We start from the raw sequence: 25,678 nt of genomic DNA, 5'->3' as shown, positions 1-25,678 counted from the left end.
AGGGATATTGGTGTAAGATAAGACATTATATTGACATAAGAACTTTTTTTGGCTCGGGTGGGCTGCGCAGGGAAACCGGCTGCCTCATTGCAACCTAAATTATTATTTTGTGATTTTAATAAAGTTATTGGGGGGGGGGGGCGGGGGGGCGGGGCACTCTGCGAGTGCCCCGCCCCCCCCGCGCCCCCCCCCGGCCGGCGGCGGAGTTCTCGGCGCGGCCTCTAGGGGGCGCTACAATCGCGGCGCTGCCTGGCGCGGGCGGCCATGGCGGCGGGGCGGCTGCCGGCGCTGCTGCTGCTCCTCGCCCTGCTGCTGGGCGGCACGGCGGGACCCGGGGCTTGGGCAGCCCGGAGCCGCGGAGCCGAGAAGCAAAACAGCCTCCGCCGCGCCGCCAGCGGTCTCTACCAGGGGATCAGCGGCCTGTTCGGCGAGGACAATGTGCGGGCCCTGCAGAAGGTGAGGCGCCGGCCGCTTCCTCCCCACGAACCCTCCGCTTCCTTTCCCTTCGCGCCCTTTCCCCGCGCCGTTGCTCCCGGGGGTGACCGGGCGGTTCTGTGAGGCAGAGCCCCGCGGGAGGCCGCTCCCCTCACCCCCGGGCCGCTGCTCGGCACCGGACCCGCGGCGGCCTGTGCGAGCCCGGCTGCGGGCGAGGCGGCGGAACGGCTGGAGCGTCGCTTTGGGAAGGAAAAACGGGACGCGAGGCTTGACGTGGAGCAAACTGCAAAAAATATTAATAAAAGACGTATCTAAATAAGAATTTTTGTAGGTGGGGGAGGCGGCCAGGGCAGAGCGCTGTCGGTGAGGAGCCCTCCAACTGAAATACGGTCTGTCTGCATCCCCAGAGCATCCTGTGCTTGCGGGGCCGCATAGGAACTTGCAGGAAATAAGGCATGCAGGCAGACGGACCCATACATTCCCCTGTTCCTTCTCTCCTCAGCCAGCAGGAAGAAATAATACCGTTAAATTGACCTGTAAATGCATTTGAGACATTCGGAGGTGATGCTGGGGACATCTCTCAGTTGCTCGATAAAACTAATTCTCTGGTTTGCTTTACCAACCTCCATTGCTAGTAACAGTGTTTTCTTTACACTTCAGAACAATGGTAAAGCTAATAAAGTGCGTTTTTAAATCCTGTCAACATAGACATTTACATGCCAAAAAAAAACCAGAATGAGGGCAATTGCAATAAGTAGTGAAAAAACACTTACAGAATTAAATTTTTTTTTCCTTGGGGACTTCAAAATAGCCTGCAATTCTTGTTTAATGAATTTAGAATTCTGCTGATGACTGCTAAGTCTCAAAGTGTGTTTATGGAATTGAGGATTTTTTTTTTTTTTTAATTTTCAATTTCATGTCTCAGTTTTTCTCAAGGTTGACAGAGAGGTTTGTGAATGGGGTGGATATATTAATGGACACATTCTGGAGAATATGGACTGATTTGTTAGATGTTCTTGGAATTGATGGTAAGTGTGATGCCTGTTAACTCTTGAACTATATCAGCCTGTATCAATGTTTACAAGCATAGGCCGAGTGGGAAATAATTACATTTTATCACGCTGCATTAAACATCCATCAGTGGTACCTCCAGCCGCCTCACATGGCTTTGATTTTGCTATTAGTACCTTCAAACAAGAGGACTAAAACCAGCCATTCCGTTTCTGGATATGCATCTACAGGAGGTCTGTAAAACGCATTACAAGTCACGGTTGGTTTATATATATATAGATATATATATATATAAAGTTATATATAACCTTTACAAAGCAGGGTCTTTAGCCTCAGTATGAACTTCGACCTTAGGCCTTACAGTAGTTTGTCTTTAAAGAACCTTTAGCACTTCTGCTTTAAAGGGATTAATTCAATTGCATGATTGGAGCTGAGCCAGTGATTTGAAAAAGGTCAGTCCAGAAATGGATGAACTAGCTTTACCCCTTCCCTTAGAAAACACAGCCGTGACCCCACTGCCTGGCCCTTTGAAGCTGGGCTTGCATTTTTACCCTTATCACTTTGGCATGCACTCGTTAACGCTCTGTAAATTTTCCTTTGTTTTTCAGCCTCCAACTTGACTCATTATTTCAGCCCAGCGGCAATTGCCAACAACCCAACCCGTGCTCTTCTGCTGATTGGTGCCATTTTACTTGCCTATTGGTTTTTATCTCTCTTCCTTGGATTCTTCTTCTATCTCCTGCACATGCTGTTCGGTCGCTTTTTCTGGATTGCGAGGGTTGCCCTTTTCACTCTCTCGTGCGTCTACATCCTCCAGAAGTATGAAGGTGACCCGGAGCACGCAGTCCTGCCTCTCTGCTTTGTTGTAGCAGTCTACTTCATGACAGGGCCGGTTGGATTTTACTGGAGAAGAAACAGCAACAGCAGCCTCGAGGAGAAGATGGACCACCTGGATAGTCAGATCAGACTCCTGAACATACGTCTTTCGAGGGTGATTGAAAACCTGGACAGAGGCAGTGACCAATGAACCAACCCCTATAGACCACTGTACACCAGCTCTAGAAAATTCCTAAGCACTGTCTCGTTCGAAGTTACAAAGCAACAAAACATCACATGGTAAAAAGTGTGCAAAGTTATAACTTTTCATCATGTGTAAGACTAATTTGTCTAGATTATACACTCAGCCATTATACTTGTAGGGGGAAAAAAAAAACATTTAAAAAATTCAGCTGTATATTCAGAGTTTTATCCAGTACTAGAATTTTCTCAGTAGACAAACGCTTACTTTTACAAGCATTTAAAAACATCTTTTGTAAAGTTTTTATAAAAGCAAATTGAGTAGTCTTTCAAATATTGAAATTGAGCTAAACATATGCAAATTTGACACTTGAAAAGCTAAAAAGAAAAAAAAAATCTCAAGCTACCAAACACTTCCATTGAGAAGTAACTGCTGTGGGTCCGCATTTTTTTTTTTTTTTTTTCAAAAGTTGCAAATGTTTTTGTTTTATTGTTGGCTTATTTCGTTGCCTTGAAGTTGCCTTTCATAGAGTATCAGATGAGGAATTTTCTGGTATCCAGGCCAAAAAATTCACACCATAGCTTTTAGTAGGAGGTGGGTCATGAGAGAGAAGGAAGATTCCATAAATTTGAAGTCCTTAAATGCCGGTCCGATATGAGGAATTGAGAAGTGCACGTGTGGCATTCCTTCATTGCATTTCATCTCCAGAACTTTAATTTGGTGTTGAAAGGAAATCTGTTTTAATTAATTGACACAAAGGGAGGAGATGTAGCGTGGCAAATTGTAATTCATATTTGATCTTCACAGTGAAGCATTTTCCAAGCGTAAGCGCGTAGAGTAAAACATGATTTTTAATCTCAGGACCCACGTGCTTTCTCAAAAAAGGCAGCAGTTAAACCACTTGCAAATGTATTGTTGCTTAAAGCTTTCTCAGGACCAATAAGCGGCAATAAATTATCTTCAGGAAGATCTGGATTTTTTTCTAAAATTGTAATAGTTTTATAGGAGCTTTTTGCTCGGAGTCCGTGTCCTCGCTCTACTGAGTTTTGGGGAAAGCGAGTCACCTTATGAGAAGGGTGTATTAAACAGCCGTGTTTCAAAGTGACGGAGGAGCTTTGAAGCAATTTTATTTTGAAGGAGTCTATGTATTTGTAACCTTAGGATTAAGTAGCTTGGTAGACTGCCACTGGCTTTGTAAGGTTTGCCGAAATGCATTGAAACAAAGGTAACCTCAGGGAAGAAAGTCGGGTAGGTGGTTTAACTTGGTAGCCTATAGCGTTCGAGGACAGAAATGGGGGATGGAGGGGAAGCATCTAAACCGTAGTGATGAGCACAGGATCAATACCACAAGAGGTAAAATGGACCGCAGCTGAAGAACTACATATTCCATAATAATACCTAACCGAACAAGGAAAGAAAAAAAGTGGAACAAAAATTGGTCTGCGATAGGGACCGGCTGAAAAGGGAGGGGAGCAAATACGCGTAGGTGATCCGCGTGCCGGTCCTTCGCCTGCGAGCGCCGGCTCCGGCGCGACTGGCCAGGGGCAGCTGAGCGCAGCCTGGCACTTGGTCTGCGGCTGCTTCTTTCGTTGGGCAGAGCTTTGGTCGGGTGTGACGCTTAACTGAATGTAACTGCGGGGTGAATTTATTTTTTCTCTTTATGCTGAAGTTTAATACTCTTCTTAAAGTGTGCGTTACTTGCCTAACCTCTTTGGGCCTGTATGTGACGTTTACACGAGGGATTATTTTAAAAATCCATGTTAATGGCCTTTGCTCCAAACTGTGATCACTTAAGTTCAACACAGTTGAAGTTCATATGCAGTTGGCACTGTTGTAATCCGTTTTAATTTTTTATGTCACCTGTATATCCCCCTGCACCCCATTTTTCAAGAGACAGGCGTTTAGAGTTGCGAAGTAACTCCTTTTCATAACTTAAAATCTTTCCCGTGAACAGATGAGTACTATGGCAACAAATAGGCCGCTTCGTCAAGCTGAAAATGTAAGTTGCCGTATATTCCCTCTTACAGCTCATTTTCCACAGTATTACGGAGTCTTCCCTGTAAACTCACTTTTCCCTACTGTTGCGCACAGAGGACCGGGCTGAGACGCCAAGCTGGAGCTTAGGAGTTGATGAGCAAAGCTCGCCAGGTCTTTACGCGTTTTGCTAAATTTGAGGCCCGAGGACCAAAGTCTGCAAACCTCGCTCGCGTGAGCGGCTCCGTTGGCTTCAGCAGGACCGTCTGCATGAGTCAGTTTTGCATAGATTGTATTTTACGTCATCTATATTTAATGTTGAAGTTAAAAATACCGAATCGTTTATATATTAAGAGTTGTCTATGATAAAGATTTCTTTTAAAATGCTATATAAAAGTTAATTTGGATTATAGTTTCTCCCTGTCTCGCTCTAATAATTTATCTTAGTTTTGTAAAATCAGCCCTCCTATATTAATACTCTTAATTTTGATCACCCCGCTGCTTGAAAAAAAGTATTTTTATATTTACTTGCATCCCATGTATAGCAAAATGTTATGTGAAAAGCGGTATATATAAAGTCGGATATTTTTAATCAGTATTTTTCCCAGCGCTCAGTTTTCACGTTAGTCAAATTCAGAAGTAATGATTTTTTTTAAAGCACAATCTAATCTTCGAGATATATATAGATATATATATACTTAAAAAATGCTCTGTATTTTTAAACATGCACTGTAGTGAAAGCGCTTTTGGGACATGAATGTGGTATTGTATTTAATCTCTTTCAACTTTTGTAAATACCTTTTCCAAATCTTTTCCATACCGACTCATCTAGCCGATCCGTCGAGGTTTTTGCTGTTTTTTAGAACTCGTTCCAGTGGCAGTGGTTGCGCGGCTTTTGTACTGCCGTCGCTAGGAGCGTCTCGGACGAGTTCGCAGGGACGTGCAGGTATCGCCCTGTCGCCCGAGACGCAGAACGCGACGGACTTGGCCCGAGTCGGTGGCAGAAACGGGAACGAGCCCCAGCTCTCGCAGCTCCCAGCCTTTGCTCCGACGGCTGGGCGGCCTCGTCGCAGGCGGCCGCAGCGTCTCTGCGCTCCCCGGACGGTCCGCGTCCCGCTGCCTCCCGCCGGCCGCAAGCCGCTGGGAAGCGGCGCGGGTTGCCCGGGTGCAGGGGCGTGGGAATGCCCCGCTCCGTCCTCTCCGCCAGCGGCTGCTGGTCCCGAACGGTTCCTCCGCGTGGGCCTTCCCGCGTGCGGCAGCCGCCTGAAGCGTCACCCTGCGGAGCGGCTGACGTCCCCGCTCGGGCCGGGCTTCAGGCTGCCCGCTGTCACAAATTCCGGTAGGCGCTCAAGTGTTTTAAACTTCGGACCTTAAGACCCAGTGTCTGAACCTACTGTAGTATTTTCAAGACGTTCACATTTTTGCAAAAGTGACTTGGGTAGCGATTTCTTCGGAAGTACGCGCCTCGCCTATAGATAGCCGGCCTGTCGTATCGGGAATGTAGCGCTTCTCAAAGTGGTTTTGGGTGTCAGAGTACCGCGTACGCAATCTGGTGTAACTCAGTGCTGTGCTTAGTGCGTCCTTCAGTCGTGATGTGCTTTTAAAGGCTTGTTGCGTAGTTCGTGTGGAAAATAGACCAGTATCAATCTTAGCTCTTCGGTGGCGTAGAAGTGTTTAAGTGTGATTTGCCTCACCTACTGATCTGTATTTGGCAGCTAATGATGTAAATGACCATAAGTTCTCTTCGTCTGGGTCGGAAAAATAAAAGGTTTTATCGTACCCGCATGTATTTTAACCTTTTGGATGATTCCATCGAACTGTGATGACAGCACATTTAAAAACTGATCTTCTCCTTATCATCACAAGTTCTGTTCGCTGTGGTAGCACGCGTTACGGGCACCGACGTGGGTGATTTCGCAGCCTGTTTTGTACATCGGATTTCGGGATTGTAGTGTTTAAGTTTGTACAACTGTGCTTATGTAAAAAGTAATTTGGTCTGAAGAAACGACGTATGTATACTTTTGACATAGGATCCATAGGGAAATGTTAGATTCTACTGATGATATTGTTAAGTAGTTACAAATATATCAGACTTATTTTTTACAGAGCTACACATGCCTTTATTTATTACTTATCCGACCACCCAGTCCATGTACGACGTAGTTCAATATTTGTAGACCAGTTTCACAAATCAACTATGGTATTGTGACAAGGCTTAAAATAAATAAATGTTTACCGAGACTTTGCCCGGAGCAACGCCTTCTATTTCGGACCGTCCGGCCGGGCACGGCTGGGTTGTGCGGGGGCCGGGGCCCGGGGCAGGGTCGGGGCCCGGGGCAGGGTCCGCACCCGGCGCCGTCCCCGCTCGGCCCGGGGCGTAGCCGCGTAGCCTCAGCCCCGCCCCGCGCCTGCGCACGCCGCCGCGCCCCGCCCCCTTCTCGCGAGACCGCGCGCCGCCCGGAAGTGGCGGAAGTGGCCGGGGCCGCGCCGCTCCGCTCCCCTCCCGCCGCCATCGCCGCCATGGGCCGGTCGCGCCGCGGGCACAACTGGAAGGCCCGGCTGCAGCAGGGCCCCGCCGCGCCTCCGCCCGCCGCCGAGCTGCCGGAGCTGCCGCTGGAGCTGGGAGGTGCGGCGGGCCCCGGCCCGGAGGCCGTGTGCCGGGTCACCGGCCCCTTCCTAGGCCTTACGTTCGTTACGGCAGGCTCGGGCTCTTAACGCTGCAGCGTGACCGCAGAGCCGCTGAGATTAGAGTTATTTTTCCTATCTTTTTCTTATACTTTCATCGGAAGCATTAAAATTGTTATTTAAAAGTACCTTACAGGCTGTGCATTAATCGCTCTGTTAAAGCAATTACCGCATTTAAGCAATTCTTTATTAAATCAGCTATTAAAAATATGGTTAACGTTTCTGTTCTCAAGCGTTACTTTTAAAAACCCACGTTTATTTTACTGTTTTTACTATTGGAACTCTAGTAATGCGGGCTTTTAGTGTTAAGAACCACTCGTGCGAGGGGGAGGAGGCGGGGGGGGCACCCCGGGCCGCCCTGTCCTGGGCTGCGCCCCTGCCCCCCACCCGGGGGAACTAAAAAAAGCAAAAAATTCATAGCGTTGTTGCGTAAATCAGGGAAAATGACCCTCGTGGCGATGGTAAGCCCAGGGTCATCGAGTCCCCGTGGTCTTTTGCCCTTGCTGATGATGTGGGTTTTTTTTTTTTTAGCTGGGGGCGAGGGTTGTGTTTGTTTAAAACAGCTAAATCTAGCGTGGTTTGCTGTTAACGCTGTGCTGAAAATAGTCCGCCTGGCACAGGTGAATAACCCAACCGCTGCTTTCAGATGAAGCAACGCTGAAGGGAATCGATGGAAGTAACGCCCTGGTCCTGCCAGCAAAAAAAGCAAAGAAGAAGAAAGTCGCCTGTGTTGTGCAACAACAGAAGAAACCCCTGAGCAAGAAACAGAAGAAAAACCTGCAGAAAGTCTTAGAGCAGAAGGAAAAGAAAAAACAGGTACGTTGCTGCTTGTTGGTAAAAGGCGAAAATTAACTTGATGTCAGCGTATGGACAAGGTTGGTGTTAATAAGCGTCTGCCGCGGTTCCCCTTGCGCGGTGGCTCTGGCAGTCCCTGGTCCGTGATGCAATCGCGTTGCTGGCGTGAGGAGCTGGAGGTGGGGTGGCCGCGCCGCAGTGCCCGCCGGCGGCGGGGCGTGAACTGGCCGGGGCGTCTCAAGGACGCGCAGATGCTGTAGCTTAAGAGTTTATGTTACAACGGCGTTGGCCATCCCTTTTCTGGGTGTTGCGGCAAAAACGTGCTGCCGCCCGTGGACTCTTTCTTGAGTGTAACTCTAGTGGGGAAAAGCATTCCCTGCCCCCTCGCCGGAGCAGGCGTTGCAGGAACGCGTCGTTTCTGGGTCCTGGTTCCCATTCTCTCTTTGACCCTGACCGAGTAGACACGTGTTGGGAAGTACGTCGCTAGCAGAGAAAATGATGTTGTACTTTAAAAGCATTCTTACAGATTGTGTGAGAAGCTTTGTCCTGCTGCAAAATGCAAAGCTTGGTGCGCCCCTAACTCTGCTACTGCTGGTGCTTCCGAGTTATTTATTTCCAACTCTTGTCTATTTTCTGCATGCAAATACAGCTTTTCTGTCTTTGTAAAAGCTTTCCAGGCAAAATTCCTGTTCATTTTAGTGTCTGAATAATAGCTTTGACAAACGGACTCTTTTTTTGGTGGCAGTCTGACCTCCTGCCAGCACTGCGTCCCACACGAGGGAGTCGAAGGGAGGCTTCCGTTGCTCCAGTCCTCGCTCCACCATTTTGGTTCAAATCCATTTTCTTCGCTGTTGTTTGAAGGGTGCAGCTGAGCTTTTCATTGCAGCGATGAAGGGTCAAGTCCACGTTTCTTCTGGTTTTGCTCTAGTGCAGGGGTGAAATCTTTATCGGGGAGGACTGACCACATAGCAGCAGGAGCGTCTTTACAACTTTACGGCAAGATGTGCTGGAGCACACTCCTTAAAACTCAAGCGCAAATCTTGAAATGAAATTATTTCCTGGTGAAAACTAACACTGATTTTGGTTGTTTTTCCCAAATAGCGAGCGGAGTTGCTGAGCAAGCTGAATGAGGTCCAAGCTTCTGAGGCAGAAATGAAGCTTCTGTACACTACTTCCAAACTGGGTATTGGGGAGCGCATGTACCAGACAAAAAGGTAAAGCGTTATTTGGAAGGAACCATTCTGGTTTATCGCTGTGGTTGAAAACTTGGCAACCTTCATATAGCTTTTTTTGCATGATGTATTTTTTTTTTCGTCTCACTGCGTACAGGTTCTTCAGAATGGATTGATTTAAGTAATTTTCTATTTTCATCTGATAACATAGTAGTTATTTTCTTGTTTGACATCCTCTTGAGAGGATGTTAGTTAAAATAACTTGGTCGTCCCTTTGGTAAGGGGCGAGGCGGGTGACAACTGGATCTGCATACTGTTTCAAATTATGCTAAACTACATAATTGATGGATAAACATTTACTTTTTTCTTGTGTTGGAAAGCATCGATTGATGCGGTCCTTAGTTACTGGATTTATCAAGAGCTGCATTTAGCAGAAACCGAAATAAATTAAACCGCAAAGATGTCTTCTAAAGAAATTAATAAATACCAGTATAGAGTGTGCTTAGATAAGAGTCTAGCAGTCAGGTCAGGCGAGGCTTTACCTAGCAGAGTTGTGAAAACCTCCAAGAATGGAGATCCTTGGAGAACTGGGGTAGCCTCTCTGGGTAACCCCTTCTGGCGCTGCGCTACACCCAAGGTGTAGAAGTTTTCCCCATTTGAGTAAAACCTGGGTTCAGGCTCAGGCAGTGACTGTTGGTGACTGTGGCAATTAATCACGGACTCCGCCTATGAGTTCAGGCGAAGACGCTTTGTTTTACAATCTATCCCTTCTATAATATGATCTAGTGTCCACGAGCAAGCAAAACTTATTTCATTGGTTACTGCCTTGCGTTCACACATGTCTTCAGCGCTGCTTATTAGTTCTTCAAGTTGGTGCACGCGACTTTTCTCTTTCAGGAACGTATCTAATCACATCCTTATTTTGCTGCCTCTCAGTTTCGCAAACTTGTTTGTAACAAGCCTCAAGGGCACAGCTGCATTCTTGCAAACCTGTTTGCAACAAGCCTCAAGGGCACAGCTGCATTCTTGCAAACCTGTTTGCAACAAGCCTCAAGGGCACAGCTGCATCTCGTCAAAGTCAAACACTGTCTCATTTACTCCCACAGGTGACAGGACTTTTCTGGTTTGTGTGGAAGAGGTGTCTGGCGCGGGGCCCTGGAGAACATTGACTGAAATGTGGTTCACGTGTTGATGTTTTGTTCTAGGGTGATACAGGAGCCAGGGACTGCTGTACCTGAAAACATCAGGAGCATCAGCGGTGCAAACAAGAGAAGGCACAGCTCAGATTCCGAATTGGAGCCTGAGGAAGAACCCAGTAGCTCTGAGGAGGAGAAGGAAGAGCAGAAACAAGAAATCGAAAAGTCCTCAGCCAGTGATTTGAATGCTGCTGCAAAGCCAGAGGAAGGCGTGCAGAAGGCAGTGGCTAACCAGCCGCCGGCTCGTCCTAGCGCGCCTGTTTGCCAGACAGCCTCCAACAAACCGTCTTGCAAGCCTGCGGTTTTCATTCCAGTGGACAGGTCTCCCGAGATTCAGGTGAGGCTCTGTGCACAGTACAGTGCTTATTAAGGGGTTGGAGGTTGTGGTATCTTCCATCGGATTCGGTCACTGCGGACACTACAGCATTCCCTTGTGTCGCTTGCTAGTACTGCATGCAGCAGCGTGCACTTAGCATCCCTGTTCTGGCAAGTTGTACGTGTATATTTCTGAGCTTTAAGCTGTCTAATCTAGCAGAAGGAAAACTAGTTTTGTTTTAGGATGTAAGTATTTGTCTCTAGTTTTAAATATAGAATCGATAGCAGTCTTTTATCATTCTTCGGTGGAAAACCTTATGAAGTCACTTTTAGCTCCCCGTTATGCTGTGTCTTAGGCAGGGCAGTTTTATCGCATTTGCTGTAGGTAGGGCGTTCTGTAGAAACGGGAAAAGCTCTGCGTGTGTCTGACCAGACGAGACAGAGTTGTGAAATGATTTTTTGCTCAAAGTGCTATATTAACAAACTCAAGGAATTTTGAAGTTTCACAAGTTAAAGCGCAGGGTTTGCTAGCTGCTTTCTGGGAAGCTGTTCCGATGACTCTCCTCCTTGGACATGCTGGCGTGATAGTAGCTGGTTAGAGCTTTTCAAGCCACAGAGCTCGCAGAATTCCTTTTTGTGGGTTTTATAATCTGAGGAAAGTAACAGTTTTCAAGCCTGGGGAAAACAAAAAGGGAGCGAGAGACAAACCAGTGCAACTAAAATATGTGGTTTATATTATTTAGGAAGCAAGACTAAAGCTTCCAATCCTTGCTGAAGAGCAAGTAATCATGGAAGCCATTAGTGAGAATCCCATTGTCATCATATGCGGAGAGACGGGAAGCGGTAAAACCACACAAGTACCTCAGTTTCTTTACGAAGCTGGCTATACCAGGTATGAGTCGTCTTTTATTTGCAGCAAATGTAATTACAAGAATTCACGCTGAGCTCAGTCACTTGTGATTTTGTTTCTTTTCTTCTGATACGGCTGAACTGAACCTGGTCTTTTCTGTGCAGTGGTAGTGGCCATGTTGAATGGGCTTTTAAAAAATCTGAAGGGAATAAAACTGACTTGCAAAAATCTCTCCATGTAAGCAATCTTTTGAAACCTCTAAAGTAAAAATTTTCTTCAAAGTCACCAGCTTATTATTCACAGAGGGGCTTTATTGCCTGCCCATCTCGCATAGTTTAACCTCTGCTTACAGAGGTTTGTTTTTACCTTTGCAAGAAAATGTGCATATTCCTTAAGAACATCTTTGAAAATAGCTGTGGCTCCTCCGGCGCTACTGGTAATGTTTGTAAGCTTGGGCACCTCATAAGATGCTTCTTGCGAGCTGCATCAAGGTGCATCCAGCTTCTGCGCTGCTGCCGCCCCAGCCCGAGTTTCTTCTGAAACGGACCCCGTTGCTGGAGGGATGTCCAGGGGGCTGGCGTTCAGCGAGCTGGAATTACAGAGGCAGTGTTTGGGGAAAAAATTCCTGTGATACATGCATCTTCAGATCAATACACCTATAATAGAAGGGTAATCCCAAGGCTTCCTTTCTGTCTTTTTCTTCTAAAAGTGATACTGTGTGAGTGGTGCTACTTAATTCAGAACCATTGTGCAGAAATCCTGTTGTCATCTTTCTAAGTGTTTCTCTCTTTAAAACAAGCAATGAAACAACCCCTCCTTTTCTTTCCTTCACCCCTTTAGTTCAAATGGTACTATTGGGATCACCGAGCCTCGGCGTGTGGCTGCAGTGTCCATGTCCCAGCGGGTCGCTAAGGAAATGAACTTGTCACACAGGTGAGGAGAAACAAAGCTGAGACCTTGCTAGGAAGATAACGCTGAGATGCTCTGTGTTGTGATAGACTGAAATCGAGACTTGCATGTTGCCTGTTCAGCCTTTGGCGAAGAACTGTGGGAAAGTTACTTATAAACTCTTCTGTGGGGCTGTCTATTAAAAAAAGCATACGCAGATTTGTTGCTACTAATGGTTGTAAGTTACTTTTTAGAGAGAGCTTTGTGGAGATGGTGCGTGGGAAGCGGTCCTAGTTTGTCTCTGTGTGACAGAGCGTCCCATAACAGTGAAATAATTCAAAGTGATGTTGCTGTATATTCCAGCTTCTACCACTTTGTGTGTGCTAGGCTGTGGGGAGCTGATGGTGTGCTTTTTGTCTTGTCTTGGCATCAAGTCTTAATTTAGTCAGGCTGAAGGCTGCCTCCTGGTCTGAACGTGAATTTTTTTTGTTTCCCCCAATGCTTTTTCTTGTGGCTATCCTGGTGTTTCCTCACAGGGTGGTTTCATATCAAATCCGATACGAAGGCAATGTTACAGATGAAACACAAATCAAGTTCATGACAGACGGTGTGCTGCTGAAAGAAATTCAGAAGGTAAGTTGCTGTCCTCAGTGTTATAAAAAGGAAAGTGTTTTGTGTAGCTAGGAAGAGAGGCCAGTTGCTTTGTGTGGATTTGTTGCCAGCCTTTCAAAGCAAAATCCCTTTCAGCACCAGAGATGCATTTTACCTCAACCCTTTATATTCCTGCCCAAGTCCCTAAACGTTAGGTTATTTTGCCATGTAAAATGAGAGCGAGGAAGAGAGTCTCAGGAACTGGGCTGCTTTGTGTAGGGTAAATGCGTTAAACTCTGCGGGGTCAGTGTTTGTGTAGCCATAGGTTGTCTTGACTTAAGGATGGCCTTGGGTGAGGTTTCACGTGGTGAAATTGATCTCTCTTCTCAGGACTTTCTGCTTTCGAAGTACAAAGTCATTATTATTGATGAAGCCCACGAAAGGAGTATGTACACAGATATCTTGATAGGCCTCTTGTCTCGCATTGTGCCTCTTCGTGAAAAGGTAAGGGAAGCAGTATTTCTGTATTCGATGGAGGTGTGCTGGGGAGGGGGATGTTAGACATGAAGATGCTCTGTGTGAGGAGGGACTCTGATAGGAAAGTTGATGGAAATCTGATGGAAACCATGGAGTAATACTCGGATAACGTGTATGTCTTTCTGTATGATTGAAGAAGCAGAGAGCCTACAAAAAGGGGAAAAATCGTACATATCAGTACGAACAGATAATTTTTCAGTCAATATCCAACTAATTTTAGACTTACAGCTCCACGACACACATGTAAATTAAAATGAGCCGATGCTAAGAAAGCAAGATGCTTACTGTTGCACTGGAATAAGCCGCCAGCAGCAGTGCTTTGGAGGAGACGTTTCGGGGCTGACATCCTGAAGCGTTTGGTCCTGACTGATGCTGGGGGCTGGTGGACTGTAGGGCAGTGCTTCGCATCTGTTTCCGTTTTACTTAGGGATGTCGGAGAGACGGAGAGAGAATGCAGTGGTTTAGAGGCAGGTCAACATCAGCATCAGGATTGCCGGCGTGGGTTTTGTGTATTTTAAGACACACATTTAAAGCTGTGTGTATCTTCTGCACTTGACACAGTGCTTTTGTTGATTTTGAGTGCTTTGGTGCAGAGACTTGTATCCAGTCCTGCTGATAGCTCTGGGTTAGCTTAACTGCCCCATGCTTCTAGGCAGAGAATAACATGTTTGTGTCCCTGCAGAAGGGGCTGCCGCTGAAGCTGATCGTCATGTCGGCTACGCTTCGCGTTGAAGATTTCACTGATAACAGCAGGCTGTTTTCTGTTAAACCTCCGGTTATTCAGGTACCGTTCTCCTCACTGGGATCTGCGTCAGATGTAACGGCTGAAATACAGTGAGGGCTTCCTTTATAAAATGAATTAAAAAAATAGGGGCACTCTAATCTTCCCAGTTGGTGCTGAAATCTTTCAGATATCAATTTAAAAATAGTTATTTTGTTTAGACTGTTTTTTTTCTGGGACTTGGTATTTTTCTTTCCACTTTTATCAGGAAACTGCCCTGGCAGAATCTGATTATCTTGAAGGACGGGAAGTTACAGTTCAGGAGAACTAGAAAGCCTCAATCCAAGTTGATGATCTGAAAGAGAGAAAAGATTTGGTTTCTAGCTTGGTTTTGTGGTGTTCAGGATAGACAACCCTGATAACTTCTGTGGGTCCAGTGTTTCGTAGGTCACCAAAACCAAAAGCTGAACAGAAATACAGGGTGAGCTTTTCTAGTCCTCCCAGGAAAGCTGCAGTGATTGTGCTGGAATTACAACAGCAAACAAACCCTGTTTTGTATTTCCTCTCTAGGTAGATGCGAGGCAATTCCCTGTAACCGTTCATTTTAACAAGAAAACCCCCCTAGATGACTACAGTGGGGAGTCCTTCAGGAAGGTCTGTAAAATCCATCGAATGTTGCCCTCAGGTAAGGTCACTGCTGAGAACCTCTCAAATTCTTCACACTTAACATGTGTAAAGTTTTCTGGGTTGTTTTATTCGTTTTATTTTTGTAAGTTAAACATGGGACTGCAATGGTGTGTCGTGTACTTTTACTTAGAAGGTTTTTCTTGTGAAAATTACCCTTCAATTAAATCATAGCATTGCATGCTTCTTCAAGGAGTCATAGAAGACAGATGCAAACACCCTGTTCCTCCTTGTTACTTCACAGCATATTTGACCTGTCTTTTATTGAGGTCTGAAGCTTTGCAAGGTGAAATATCTATGCTGAGGTTGAGAGTGATTTCTTCTCTTGCAGGTGGGATTTTGGTGTTTTTAACAGGCCAGGCAGAAGTTCACTCGCTCTGTAGAAGGCTAAGGAAAGCCTTTCCCTACCAAAAAAACAGCACTGCAGGTATTGCTATAGAATAAAGGACTGTTAAACTTTGAATCTATCCCACTGAGAAGTGAGCTTGCTTTGCATCTAAAAGTAAGAGCTTTTATTTAAAAAAAACCCCAAAACAAGGGTTGGGGAAAGGGCTCATTGTGGATGATTTTGATGTCTGATTATTAAGTTTGTGCTGTTTTGAGTTTGAGGAAAAGGTTTACGTGTATGATGCTTCCAATTCCCCAGAATCCATTGCATTTCTTGACTTACTCTGTTGGTTGTGAATTAAAGTGGAAATGCTGCTGCTTGTTGGAGACTGTTTATTTTCAGGATAGTGGAATTTACCAAGATGACTCTAGAAAGTCAAATTCTAATACAGCTCAGCTAATCGTCTCCTAAACCTCAAGGCATACAGTTGCTGTGTGTGCTGGTGTTGATCCTTTGTGTGGTTCCTAAATGGAATTGTAACGTTAAACTTGTGTGTTGTCCCTGTCCCCTCTGCCTTCAATGTGGCTATTTGCTTCTTTGAAACTGTGACACTTTTTGAATCCCCAAAAAGATGGGAGTGGGACCAGACTCTTCCCACTACCTTTTCCGAGAGGAAAGTGTGCTCAGCTAACTAATTTCTCCGGCTGTTTTTGTAGGAGGAGATGATGACAAAGAAGAATCAGTGGAGGAAATCAGAAAATTTAAGAAATCAAGGAAGCGGAAGAAAGTTATGGTAATGTGTGATGGCTAGAATTCCTCCAAGAGACGGGAAGGAGCAGGTACCTCCCTGCAAAACAGCACTCCTGGGTAGCTGTGTTTCTCACCGGGCTGTTTTAGATTTGCATGAAGCTTTGTAGCCTACATATGTCCTCTTCAGGAAATCCAGTAATACTGCTTACACTTGTAACTGCTGCATTATGAGCAGCAGAGTGCTGAAGTGTGTCCCTGGATATTAGGGGCAGGAGATTGATTTTGGCTGAGTACTGACCATTAAAACTTTAACGGAAGGAGTTCCAGACTCGCTGGCTCTGGGGCTGCTCCTCATCTCGCTGTTTGTTACCTGAAGTGGGACAGATGCATCTGTGACGAAGGGTAGCGTTTGGCTTCGGCCCAAGTCCTACGTGCGCTTTGTTAGCAGGAGATCTTGATGTTATAGATGCACTGTCCACTGATATTGGAACCTGGTAGCTGAAGGGGCCTGAATTAAAGAAATTTTGCCCTTTACCACTATCCTCCAAGTGAAGAAGCTTGGCTTGTCACAAAATGATGTTTAAAATACTTGAGTTATCCCCCCCTGACTCTCTCAGTTACCAAATGCTGAACCTCAGCCTTGAAATACAAATGAAGTCTCTCAATCCCTCTGTTACCTTCAGGTCAACAAACGTTTGGAGTAAGTGCTCAGATTTGCTTTCAAAGCAATAAAAAGTGCTGTTTGTGTCCCCCCTTAATGCTCTGTGGTCGCTTTTCCTGTCTTTCTCAGACACTCCCCAAAATTGATCTGGACAATTACTCTGTTGTACCAGTGGATGAAGGAGATGAAGACAGAGATGCTGAAACTGATGATGATATTGCAGGGTCCGATATCGACCTTGATTTAGGAGATGGAGACTCGGAAGAAGGTTTGACGCTTATGAAATAAAAATTCCATATCTCCTGTCACCTGTGAAATGTGTGGCATAGGCTAGTTGTCCTTTGCTAAACTGGTGTGATAGCACATCAGACCTGTGTCATGGAAAAGCTATTAAGATTTTCCAGCTTCAGCTTTGTACCAAATACTTTGCTGGTTTTAAATGAAGTGGTGTTTGCGAAGACATTGTTGGGGCTAAGCCTGGAAGCTGACTTACCACGTATTTAAGAATATAGTTTTGTTTCTTCACAGATGAGAAATCCGATTCGTCCCTTCCACTCTATGTGCTCCCGCTCTATTCTTTACTAGCACCAGAGAAACAAGCGAAGGTAAAGGATTTGTTGCCACAATGAGTAAATAATCCTTATAGATATGTGTGATCATTGTCTAAAGTCACATGTGCTTTGTGAGTTAAAATTTCCATCTTGGACTATCCATCAGTGGGCAAACTTGAATGCCCCAATGGGCAAGTTGGGATGGGATCGGAGCAGGCCTTGCTTGGGCTGGGATCTTCCTGATGTGCCAGTTCAGCCAGTTGGGAGAGATGAAAAGCGACAGTCCTGCAGCGTGGTAAATTTAGTCACGGCCACGAGGCACGTCAGGATCCCACTGCCAGCAAGTAGTTCTTACAAATTCTTGCATTCCCTCTTGGGCTTCGGAGGCGGCAGCAGTATGCCTAAATATGACTCAACGCTGGGGGCTGCTCCACCTGGAGCCCCTGTGGGTGTTTCTGAGGGATTAACTGAGCTGGACAGAGAGCTCCGGAGCTGGAGACAGAGAGTTAAGTCTTTGGTCTCACTCTTGGGTTTCACCTGTAATGCTGTATACAGTCGTCCCTTTGCAACCCATCCAAGTTGACTGCCTGTCTTTTTTCCGTTGTTGGCAATGCATTTCACACGTCCATCTGTTTCTTGTAGGTATTCAGTCCTCCTCCTCCTGGCACGAGACTGTGTGTTGTAGCCACCAATGTGGCCGAAACATCGCTTACCATCCCGGGCATCAAATATGTGGTTGACTGTGGAAAGGTCAAGAAACGTTTCTACGACAAAATTACTGGGGTTTCGTCTTTCAGAGTCACCTGGATATCCCAAGCTTCAGCTAACCAGCGGGCAGGTCGGGCTGGCCGGACGGAACCAGGGCACTGTTACAGGTTAGCTGCCTGCCGTGGAGAGGGCTAGGAGAAATAAAAAGCCCAACGAGTGTCAGTGTGAATTTGACAGCTTCCCTAGTCCTGCTGCCCCTTTCACAAGGACCTAATGGTGCTTGAAACATTTTGGTTTTGTTAGCTCTTCATTCAAATAGGAGAGGTGAAGCCAAACACGAACTGTCACTGGTGATGTTGGTTTGACGGTTTGGCTTCTCAGGGGCCTTTCTCTTGCTGACAACCCTTATTTTGGTGGCTAGATTAGCATGGATTCCACTCCAAGCCAAGTCAACATTCTGTGAATAAGGCAGTATGCCCCAACCATGTAAATAATTACATGGCTACGTAACTAGTACCCACAACTGCCTTTTTCTAAATCTTGCCAATTTTTCATGTGTATCTTTTGAGTTAAGATTTCTTTTAAGTCTCTAAGCAGCACTTCTGGTCCACTAGGTTATACTCTTCAGCAGTCTTCATGGACTTTGAGAAATTTTCTGCTCCAGAAATAACAAAGCGACCGGTAGAAGACTTGATTCTGCAAATGAAGGCTTTAAATATAGAAAAGGTGAGGTGTAAATTGGCTTTGTACCATAACACTTATTAAAGTGGTTGCGCCTAGGAGCCAGAAACAAACACAGATGTGTTTTATTGTCATTGCTTGAGGCTGTGCCTTGTGTTAGAAATTAGGATCCCGGGACTTGATTTTGGTTCTGCAAATTGCAGAAGCTGCAGTCCCACCAGGCCTTAACAGACGTGTTTGTTCAGGTAATAAGAGCTTTCTTATATTTTTAGTAGTGAAAAAAAAACCCCTGTCCAAACAGGGGTTGTGTTTTGGAGATACTTGAGCACTTGCAGAAAGCACAGTACGTAGAGCTTAAAGCAGCCTGCCCTAGGCGGTGCCTGGAGTCAGTGGCAGCTAAGGGTGACGCTGCTATTCCTGTTTCCCAATGTTTTTGTTCTAAGCGTTTCCTCCCATTATATGTCCTTTCCTCTCACTCCAGGCAAACATCCTAAATGTTTTTCTTTGATATATGTAACCAGATGGGAGGGTTTCACTCCCTTCCAGACTTTTTACTGCATTCAGACTCTGTTTTTCAGTGGGAGCTGTGTCAATAATATACTGAGAGGCATTTTCTCTTGGTGTCCGTAGGTAATCAACTTCCCGTTCCCAACACCACCTCCAACAGAAGCACTTGCAGCAGCTGAGGAGTTGCTGATAGCCCTGGGTGCCTTGAAGGAACCCCCTATGACAGGAAGGTAACGTCTGTGGTCCCCCACAAATTTTCTCTTGGCACCAGTTATCGAGCCAGTGGACATTGTGTCCTCCCGCCTGCTTTTCCATCTCAGCCCTCACATCTGAGGGCGTGCTTTCGTACAGAGACTGGTGTCGTTTTAACAGTCTCTGGTTCACCTGTGTGTGTCTTACTGGCCCTGGGCGTGTTTGGGCAGGGAAAGACTGGGCTAGGAGTGTGCCATGCGGAGCAGGTGGGAGCCGCGTGAGGAAGAGGAATCTTTCCCCCAGCCTTTGAGACCAGCACGTTACAAAATCTGAGAAAACACATCAAATTAATTGGGCTGCCAAAACCAGAAACACAGACGTGTTCTAATGCAGAAGTTACTTCATTACATGACTTTTCTCTTCCTCCCCCAGGCTGAAGCAGCAGCTGGCAGCAAAGCTGAGTTGCCCTATTAGTCCTCTGGGCAGAATAATGGCCACTTTTCCTGTAGCCCCCCGCTATGCGAAGATGTTGGCGTTAAGCAGGCAGCACGACTGCCTGCCGTACACCATTACCATCGTGTCTGCAATGACCGTCCGGGAGCTTTTTGAAGAGTTTGACAGGTGAGTGAGTTAGCCTGACATCCTATTTACAGGATGCATCACCTTGTCACAGCTGATGCCTCTCTTACGTTGAGGCCCCTCTGCGTGTAAGCATGATGCTCATTTATGCTGTTTTATGTTTCTTTTAGGCCAGCAGTAAGTGAGGAAGAGACGGTGAAACTGAAGGGGAAGAAAGCAAGGCTTTTACAGATGCAAAAGATCTGGGCTGGGCAGGGACCGATGCAAAAGCTAGGAGACCTCATGGTGATGTTAGGTATCACAGACAGCGATTTCCCTGTGCTGTTAACTTCCGTTCTGTTCCTCCCCCTGTCACCCTGAGCTCTCAGCTTTACACAGCCAAAGGCATCCTTGTGCTGTAGGACTAAGCCCAGCAGTGTATTTTCTAGGCTGTTCTCTGGGCAGCCTGCCAGTGTCCCAGGCTAACCATGAGTGATATGCAAGTGTCAACCATGACGGTACTGTCCCGCGGTTAGTTTAATTAGGAGAACTGATCAGCCGAGTCGTTTTCTCCACCTGACTGTTCACTTCCAGGAGCAGTCGGGGCCTGTGAATATGCCGGGTGTACCCGTAAATTCTGTGAAGAAAATGGGCTCCGATACAAAGCCATGCTGGAAATCAGGCGCTTGAGGGGGCAGCTGACAACAGCGGGTGAGTGGGTTTTGAGAGGAATTGCCATCTTTGTTCTCTTTTGAGGGGTGACAAATCAACTGGGCTGTTTGTTGCAACCTTTTTTTTTATATTGAATCTTAACTCACCTTTTTTTCCCTGCAGTGAACTCAGTCTGCACTGATGCTGGCCTCTATGTTGATCCAAAGATGAAGCCCCCAACAGAAGCTCAAGCAACTTACTTGAGACAGATTGTGCTGGCAGGGCTGGGGGATCACGTTGCCCGAAGGGTTCAGGCAGAAGAGCTTCTGGATGACAAGTGGAAAAATGCCTACAAGGTAAATAGCTTGATTTGACCAAGTTCCTCTTCCCTGTGTGGCAGACAGCCACTCCTGCGCAAAGCCTGGGCTTCTGGCTGGATACAGCGTTGGGGCTGCACGTGCTGGCTTTTTACAACTTCTCTGCATAGAATTTAAGTTTCCAGTGTTGCAATTTCCCAGTCCTCGCAGAGGAATTGTTATAAAAGAGCTAAGAAGTAGTATTAGTCCGTCTTGCAAAGTGCTTGATGTCTCCAGAGAAGGTGAAGCAGAAAATTACAGGGTTATTAAAAACCTCCATCACTTAAGGAAACCATATAAACGTCCATCTGAGAGAGACTGAAATTAGATGCAATCAAGAAATTGGATTGCCAGTCTCATCTTACTCTGCTTCCATCCTCTGTGCTTTCTTAAAGACTGCTCTTCTGGACGACCCAGTGTTCATCCATCCAAGCTCAGTCCTCTTCAAACAACTCCCAGAGTTTGTGGTTTATCAAGAAATTGTTGAGACTACGAAACTGTATATGAAAGGTGAGACTGCTGCGGTCCCTACTTGTTCTGCAGGTATGGTGAGGGATTCAGAAATGCCTTAGCAGAACGTTTCCCTTGCTGCAGTGATTGAGTGCTCTCCTTACAGAGTGGTGGTGCCTCCTGAGATTCGGATCCTTATAGTTTCTAGATCTGGACCACAGGAAGAATTGGCCTGGTTTATTCTTCCTCTAGCAGAATGGGCTGGAGCAAAGCTCAGCTTCTGAAATCGCTGCTCTGCATCATCCCTGTCAGCAACACTTACCTATTGCTGGTCTCCAAACAAAAGAATGTCCATCTGTACAGTTGACTTGAAAAATGAGATACAAGTAGACCTGCGGAGATGAGATCCTGACCATGTGCTTTACTCATGGGACTGCTAGCGAGCAGCAGCTCCCGGCAGCAAGCCTGCGCTCAGGTGTGTGTTTTCCCTTCCTAAGGTGTGTCCGCAGTCGAACCCGAGTGGATTCCTGCCCTGTTGCCGCCGTACTGCCACTTTGGGAAGCCTCTGGAAAATCCTCCTCCATCGTACTGCCCTGAAACGGGCCGAATTCGATGTCACAGGCCAAGTGTCTTTTGTAAGTGTCATGAAAGGCGTCACTCGGTAGTTTTGTCCGAGAGCTCCATGATAGTTACTGCAGTGCTGCTTTTAACCAGACTGTCAGCAGACCCAAAAGATCAAGCTCAGCTTGGACTGTTCATAGAGCTTAATAGCGTAGCTCCATGGGATTTGCAGCATTTAAAGATCAGCGTCTTCGCATTGGCGTGGCCATTTTATGCCCATCTGCTCCCCCTGTTAGGGAGCAAGGCTGGCTGGGTGCTGGCAGTATCCTCTCCACTTCTGCTAGCACTCGTGTTGTCACATCTCCCTTGGTAATTTACCCTCCTCTTCGAGCGTTTAGGAGACTTGGTGTGGTCTTTCTTTCCAGATCGAGTTAGCTGGCAGCTCCCTGCTGTGGAAGTTGATTACCCAGAAGGTATTGATCGCTACAGATACTTTGCCAGGTTCCTGCTTGAGGGAAAGGTAAGTGTGTTTCAGCCGCGTTACCTCCTTGACATTAGCAATAAGTTTTTAGCCCAGTTCCTGGGGGAGATGAGCCTTGTGGCTTCTTTCTTTGTGCGTGTGCCCATTCCTCATAACTTGCTGGTGGCTGGAGGAGTTTGCTGCAGTTGGTGGGGTGGGGAAGAAGTGTTTAAAATACAAAATGGCATGAAAATCAACATTTGGGTGAAAGAGACCCCCAAATTTAAGTCCTGTTTTTGCAAAGGAAAAAAGCTATAGCTCATGTCTGTGTCTGTTCTGAGACACAGGAGTCATCTAGCAAGTCAGTCAGGACAAGACTGGTATGGAGACATGGATGGGAGAGAGATGGTAATAGAGGGTATGGGATGGAAATCTGTGGCAGTCCAAGTTCATTGGTGATTGTCTCCACAGAACAATTAATTTACCTTGTTCATGATACACTTGTTATAACAAATCTTCCAGGTCATTGAAAAGTTGAGCTGTTATAGCCGGTGTCTGCTGTCCAGTCCTCTCATAATGCTGAAGACATGGTCCAAGTAAGTTGTTAAAAACAAACTTAAGTTTGTTGTCTTCATCAAACACTTGTAACTTCCTTTAAAAAAAAGTAAAAATTAAAAAAAAAAAAAAATTCAATGCTGGGAAGGGTGTTTTAGATAGTGATCTAGGCTGTAGCGGCAGGGAGAGGAAAATGAGTTTTCGTACCAAGAAAAATTGTGTCTCAAGAGAACTGGGCTATTGTAAGGGCAGTGTGGAAGCACACAGCAGCCCGCTGGTCACGCTGACCTCCGTGGGCTGCTCCCTACAGATAAATTGCTCGCACATGTAAGAAGCTGTCAGATGAGCACTATTACTTCCCTTGCTTTTCTTTGCAGTTTGGTCAATTATACTGTCTTTATTTCTTTTCAAAAACATATTTCCAGCAGACCATGTTTTACTTGTGGTTTTGATTACATTTAAGGAACTGTGACCCTCAAAAGGACTGCCAGCTATTGCTTCCCTTGCCGTCCCCCCGCGTCCTCTCTTGTTTACCACAATAACCTTCCTCTGAGTTTTCTGTGAGTTTTCATGGAGTTGATAGATGCAACGATTATGAAAGACTTTGTTAAAAGTGACTGATGTCACAGAGTGTTATCTGAGGGTCCCGCAATTATACAGTATTTTCCTTTTTTAGTCAATTCAGAGTCCCGCATGGGACCTGTGGATTCCTTTTTGCTTTACTGTGTGCTGTGCGGCTGGATAGCAGACAACTTCACGCTGTCAGCAACAAAAGCAACCTGCTGCTACTTTTAACAACAAAAAGTTGTGTGGGGGGGGAACAAGCTGCTTCTCGTGAACTTTCTTGAGCCAATGACATGTCTCTGTATCCAGAGGTCATGTATTTCTACACTTATATTTAGCCTTTTAAAAATATTAAGAACATGAATTCAGAAAGGTAAGCTGAATGCTGTGACACTTTGGTAATGAACATTGTTTTATTGCACCATTTTATTTACTGATTTAGACTTCTGAACATTGTTTTATCGCACCATTTTATTTACTCATTTAGACTTCAGCCCAGGACAGAGTCCCTCCTGCAGGCTCTAGTTGCAGAAAATTGTGACAATCGCGATGCTTTACTGGCTGCATGGAAGAAAAATCCTAAATGTAAGTGTCCTGCTTGCTTAGTTATTAGTCATGTCAGTGCAGACTTTGTTGTACCTCAGGCACAGGTGGCATTTTGAATTATAATTTAAAAACTGGACCGTTTCACTTGATGTGCTCCAAATATTTGCTATTTTCTTACCAGAAACAACAATGCTCTGTGTTTGGTTGTTGTGAAGAACTGGAGTTTCCTGTACTTTAGAAAGCAACATTTCTTTGTATTTTAAGATGGTTTTTTTCTTTAGTTCTAACCACAGTTAAAATGTTTGGTTTGTGCTTTTGAAAAACTAGACTATGATGGTACTGTCAGTGGATACAGGAGAAATTCTTTGCCAGGTAAAATGGATTTTGTTCTATATACCAGGCTATTCGAGGTACCAGACTGCGCGAGTTCTTTTACAGATGCAGCAGCAAGGATTAATAAAAAAAATTAAAACTCCTCCAGATGGGATTGCAGCGATGGCTTCCACCCACCCACCCTTTTGATACTTGCGTATCTGCATGCAGATGTCCGAGCTTGAACACTCTCCCAGCGATGGGAGCAAGTTGGTTCTCGCTCTCAGCAGGAGAGGGGCCTTCGTTCCCCAGCCTGCCTGCCAGCAGGGTGATGCCGCAGGACCTTGTCTTACCAGCAGAACCGCTCCGGTCCCTGACTCCCATAGCCCTCTAATCGCTCCCCTCTTTTGTTCCAGATTTGCTGGCAGCCTATTGTCAGTGGATCCCTGAAGCTATGCATGATGATCTTGCCAAGAAGTGGCCACCGGTAGCACTGTGAAGTGCCCAGCGGGTTCTTGGGGGACTCCTTTTCTCCAAGATGTTACGAAAGCTTGGGTTTCCTTGGAAATCTGATGACACAGATGGACTTGCTAACTGCTAGCGGTACCTTTTTGTAAGTGAACTAGGTGTTACTCTGGTTTTCTGGGAAGCCCTCTGTGTTCTCAGAAGCCCTACCAGCTGTTTTGCTGGTATTTTGCAATATTAATGTTTGGATAATTTTATCCATTGTATTTTACAGATTGGGTTTTTTGAGTTTCTCTTTGGACTATATTAGTCATATGGACTATAATAAATATGTATAGTTCTTGCTTTGGATGGGAGAAATGTTTACTCTGTGGGATGCTGCAATAAGCAGAATTCCAGGCCTTTGTGGACTCTTCCTGATGTGTGACTGCAGACCCAAACGCAGACCGAACCTTTGGTCCTCGTGGTGGGTGGACCCCGGGCCGCAGCTCCGCAGCACGCAGCCACCCCCTCGCTCCCCGTCCCTCTGGCAGACGGGAAGCGCAAACGTGGGAGTTGAGATTAGTTTAATTAGTGAAGGGAAGAAAAAGAAGAAAAAATCCAAATGATGCAAAGGCTGCCTCCCACACGCTGACCAGCTGGTATCCGAGCATGACCTTACACGGCATGGACTGTCCCTTTGGCCAGCTCCGGTCCGGTGTCCTGCTCGTGTCCCCTCAGCCCTGGGCTATTCATGGGGGGAGCAGAGGGGGGAAAAGAGAAAGCCCTGATGCTGTGCAAGCACTGCTCAGCAACAGCCACAATACCCGTGTGCTATCAACACTGGTTTAGGCATATGGGCTGCTATGAAGAAATCAACTCCAGCCCAGCCAGCCCCACCACAGTTCTAATATTTCTTTTCCTGCTTCTCTAGAAGTTTGCCATGAGGTCAGAGTATCCATTAATCTTGC

The 25,678-nt window shown here is 46.0% G+C and overlaps 2 protein-coding genes and 1 long non-coding RNA gene across 7 annotated transcripts; 2 read left to right on the top strand and 1 right to left on the bottom strand.

Moving 5' to 3' along the window:
* Nucleotides 1–226: 226 nt before the first annotated feature.
* BRI3BP (BRI3 binding protein) lies at nucleotides 227–6,679 on the top strand. Of its 5 annotated transcripts, XR_015704145.1 has the most exons (5): nucleotides 227–456; nucleotides 1,361–1,463; nucleotides 2,055–2,562; nucleotides 4,419–4,463; nucleotides 4,556–6,679. XR_015704145.1 is itself a non-coding variant. In XM_087754871.1 (3 exons), exons 1-3 carry the CDS (start codon nucleotides 265–267, stop codon nucleotides 2,471–2,473), a joined length of 714 nt encoding a protein of 237 aa, XP_087610997.1. In that variant the 5' UTR covers nucleotides 227–264; the 3' UTR covers nucleotides 2,474–6,679. The 5 variants fall into 5 exon arrangements, 1 of the variants encoding a protein (XP_087610997.1); XR_015704144.1 differs by lacking the exon at nucleotides 4,419–4,463 and having other exon boundaries at nucleotides 4,492–6,679; XR_015704142.1 differs by having other exon boundaries at nucleotides 4,419–6,679.
* Nucleotides 463–2,262, bottom strand: LOC148056076 (uncharacterized). Its single transcript, XR_015704146.1, has 3 exons — nucleotides 2,143–2,262; nucleotides 1,546–1,681; nucleotides 463–969 (listed from the first exon to the last, which is right to left on the bottom strand). It is a non-coding gene; the product is annotated as an uncharacterized LOC148056076 (long non-coding RNA).
* Nucleotides 6,680–6,888: 209 nt separating the features above from the next.
* DHX37 (DEAH-box helicase 37) lies at nucleotides 6,889–25,077 on the top strand. Its single transcript, XM_087754870.1, has 27 exons — nucleotides 6,889–7,064; nucleotides 7,770–7,939; nucleotides 9,020–9,132; nucleotides 10,296–10,623; nucleotides 11,345–11,493; nucleotides 12,292–12,384; nucleotides 12,876–12,972; nucleotides 13,321–13,434; nucleotides 14,150–14,251; nucleotides 14,759–14,873; nucleotides 15,204–15,299; nucleotides 15,917–15,993; nucleotides 16,741–16,879; nucleotides 17,140–17,216; nucleotides 17,805–18,037; nucleotides 18,485–18,596; nucleotides 19,182–19,288; nucleotides 19,683–19,871; nucleotides 20,000–20,124; nucleotides 20,403–20,519; nucleotides 20,643–20,815; nucleotides 21,211–21,325; nucleotides 21,763–21,900; nucleotides 22,252–22,346; nucleotides 22,809–22,882; nucleotides 23,893–23,990; nucleotides 24,680–25,077. Exons 1-27 carry the CDS (start codon nucleotides 6,959–6,961, stop codon nucleotides 24,760–24,762), a joined length of 3,435 nt encoding a protein of 1,144 aa, XP_087610996.1. The 5' UTR covers nucleotides 6,889–6,958; the 3' UTR covers nucleotides 24,763–25,077.
* The last annotated feature ends 601 nt before the right edge of the window (nucleotides 25,078–25,678 follow it).

Source organism: Nipponia nippon, unplaced genomic scaffold (assembly GCF_047370975.1).
Source record: "Nipponia nippon isolate SJK-2023a ecotype South Korea unplaced genomic scaffold, ASM4737097v1 scaffold_18, whole genome shotgun sequence".
NCBI classification, from domain to species: domain Eukaryota; kingdom Metazoa; phylum Chordata; class Aves; order Pelecaniformes; family Threskiornithidae; genus Nipponia; species Nipponia nippon.
Note: the sequence above shows the minus strand (reverse complement) of the source record. Positions and strands in the feature narration are given on the sequence as shown.

What these genes read in the sequence shown, in the direction of transcription:
- BRI3BP (XM_087754871.1), top strand. Translation starts at nt 265, where the DNA reads ATGGCGGCGGGGCGGCTGCCGGCGCTGCTGCTGCTCCTCGCCCTGCTG. An exon ending in ATGTGCGGGCCCTGCAGAAG is followed by an intron (nt 457 to 1,360) that starts GTGAGGCGCCGG and finishes TTCATGTCTCAG; the next exon opens with TTTTTCTCAAGGTTGACAGA. An exon ending in AGATGTTCTTGGAATTGATG is followed by an intron (nt 1,464 to 2,054) that starts GTAAGTGTGATG and finishes TTTGTTTTTCAG; the next exon opens with CCTCCAACTTGACTCATTAT.
- DHX37 (XM_087754870.1), top strand. Translation starts at nt 6,959, where the DNA reads ATGGGCCGGTCGCGCCGCGGGCACAACTGGAAGGCCCGGCTGCAGCAG. An exon ending in GCTGCCGCTGGAGCTGGGAG is followed by an intron (nt 7,065 to 7,769) that starts GTGCGGCGGGCC and finishes CGCTGCTTTCAG; the next exon opens with ATGAAGCAACGCTGAAGGGA. An exon ending in TTAAACCTCCGGTTATTCAG is followed by an intron (nt 14,252 to 14,758) that starts GTACCGTTCTCC and finishes TTTCCTCTCTAG; the next exon opens with GTAGATGCGAGGCAATTCCC.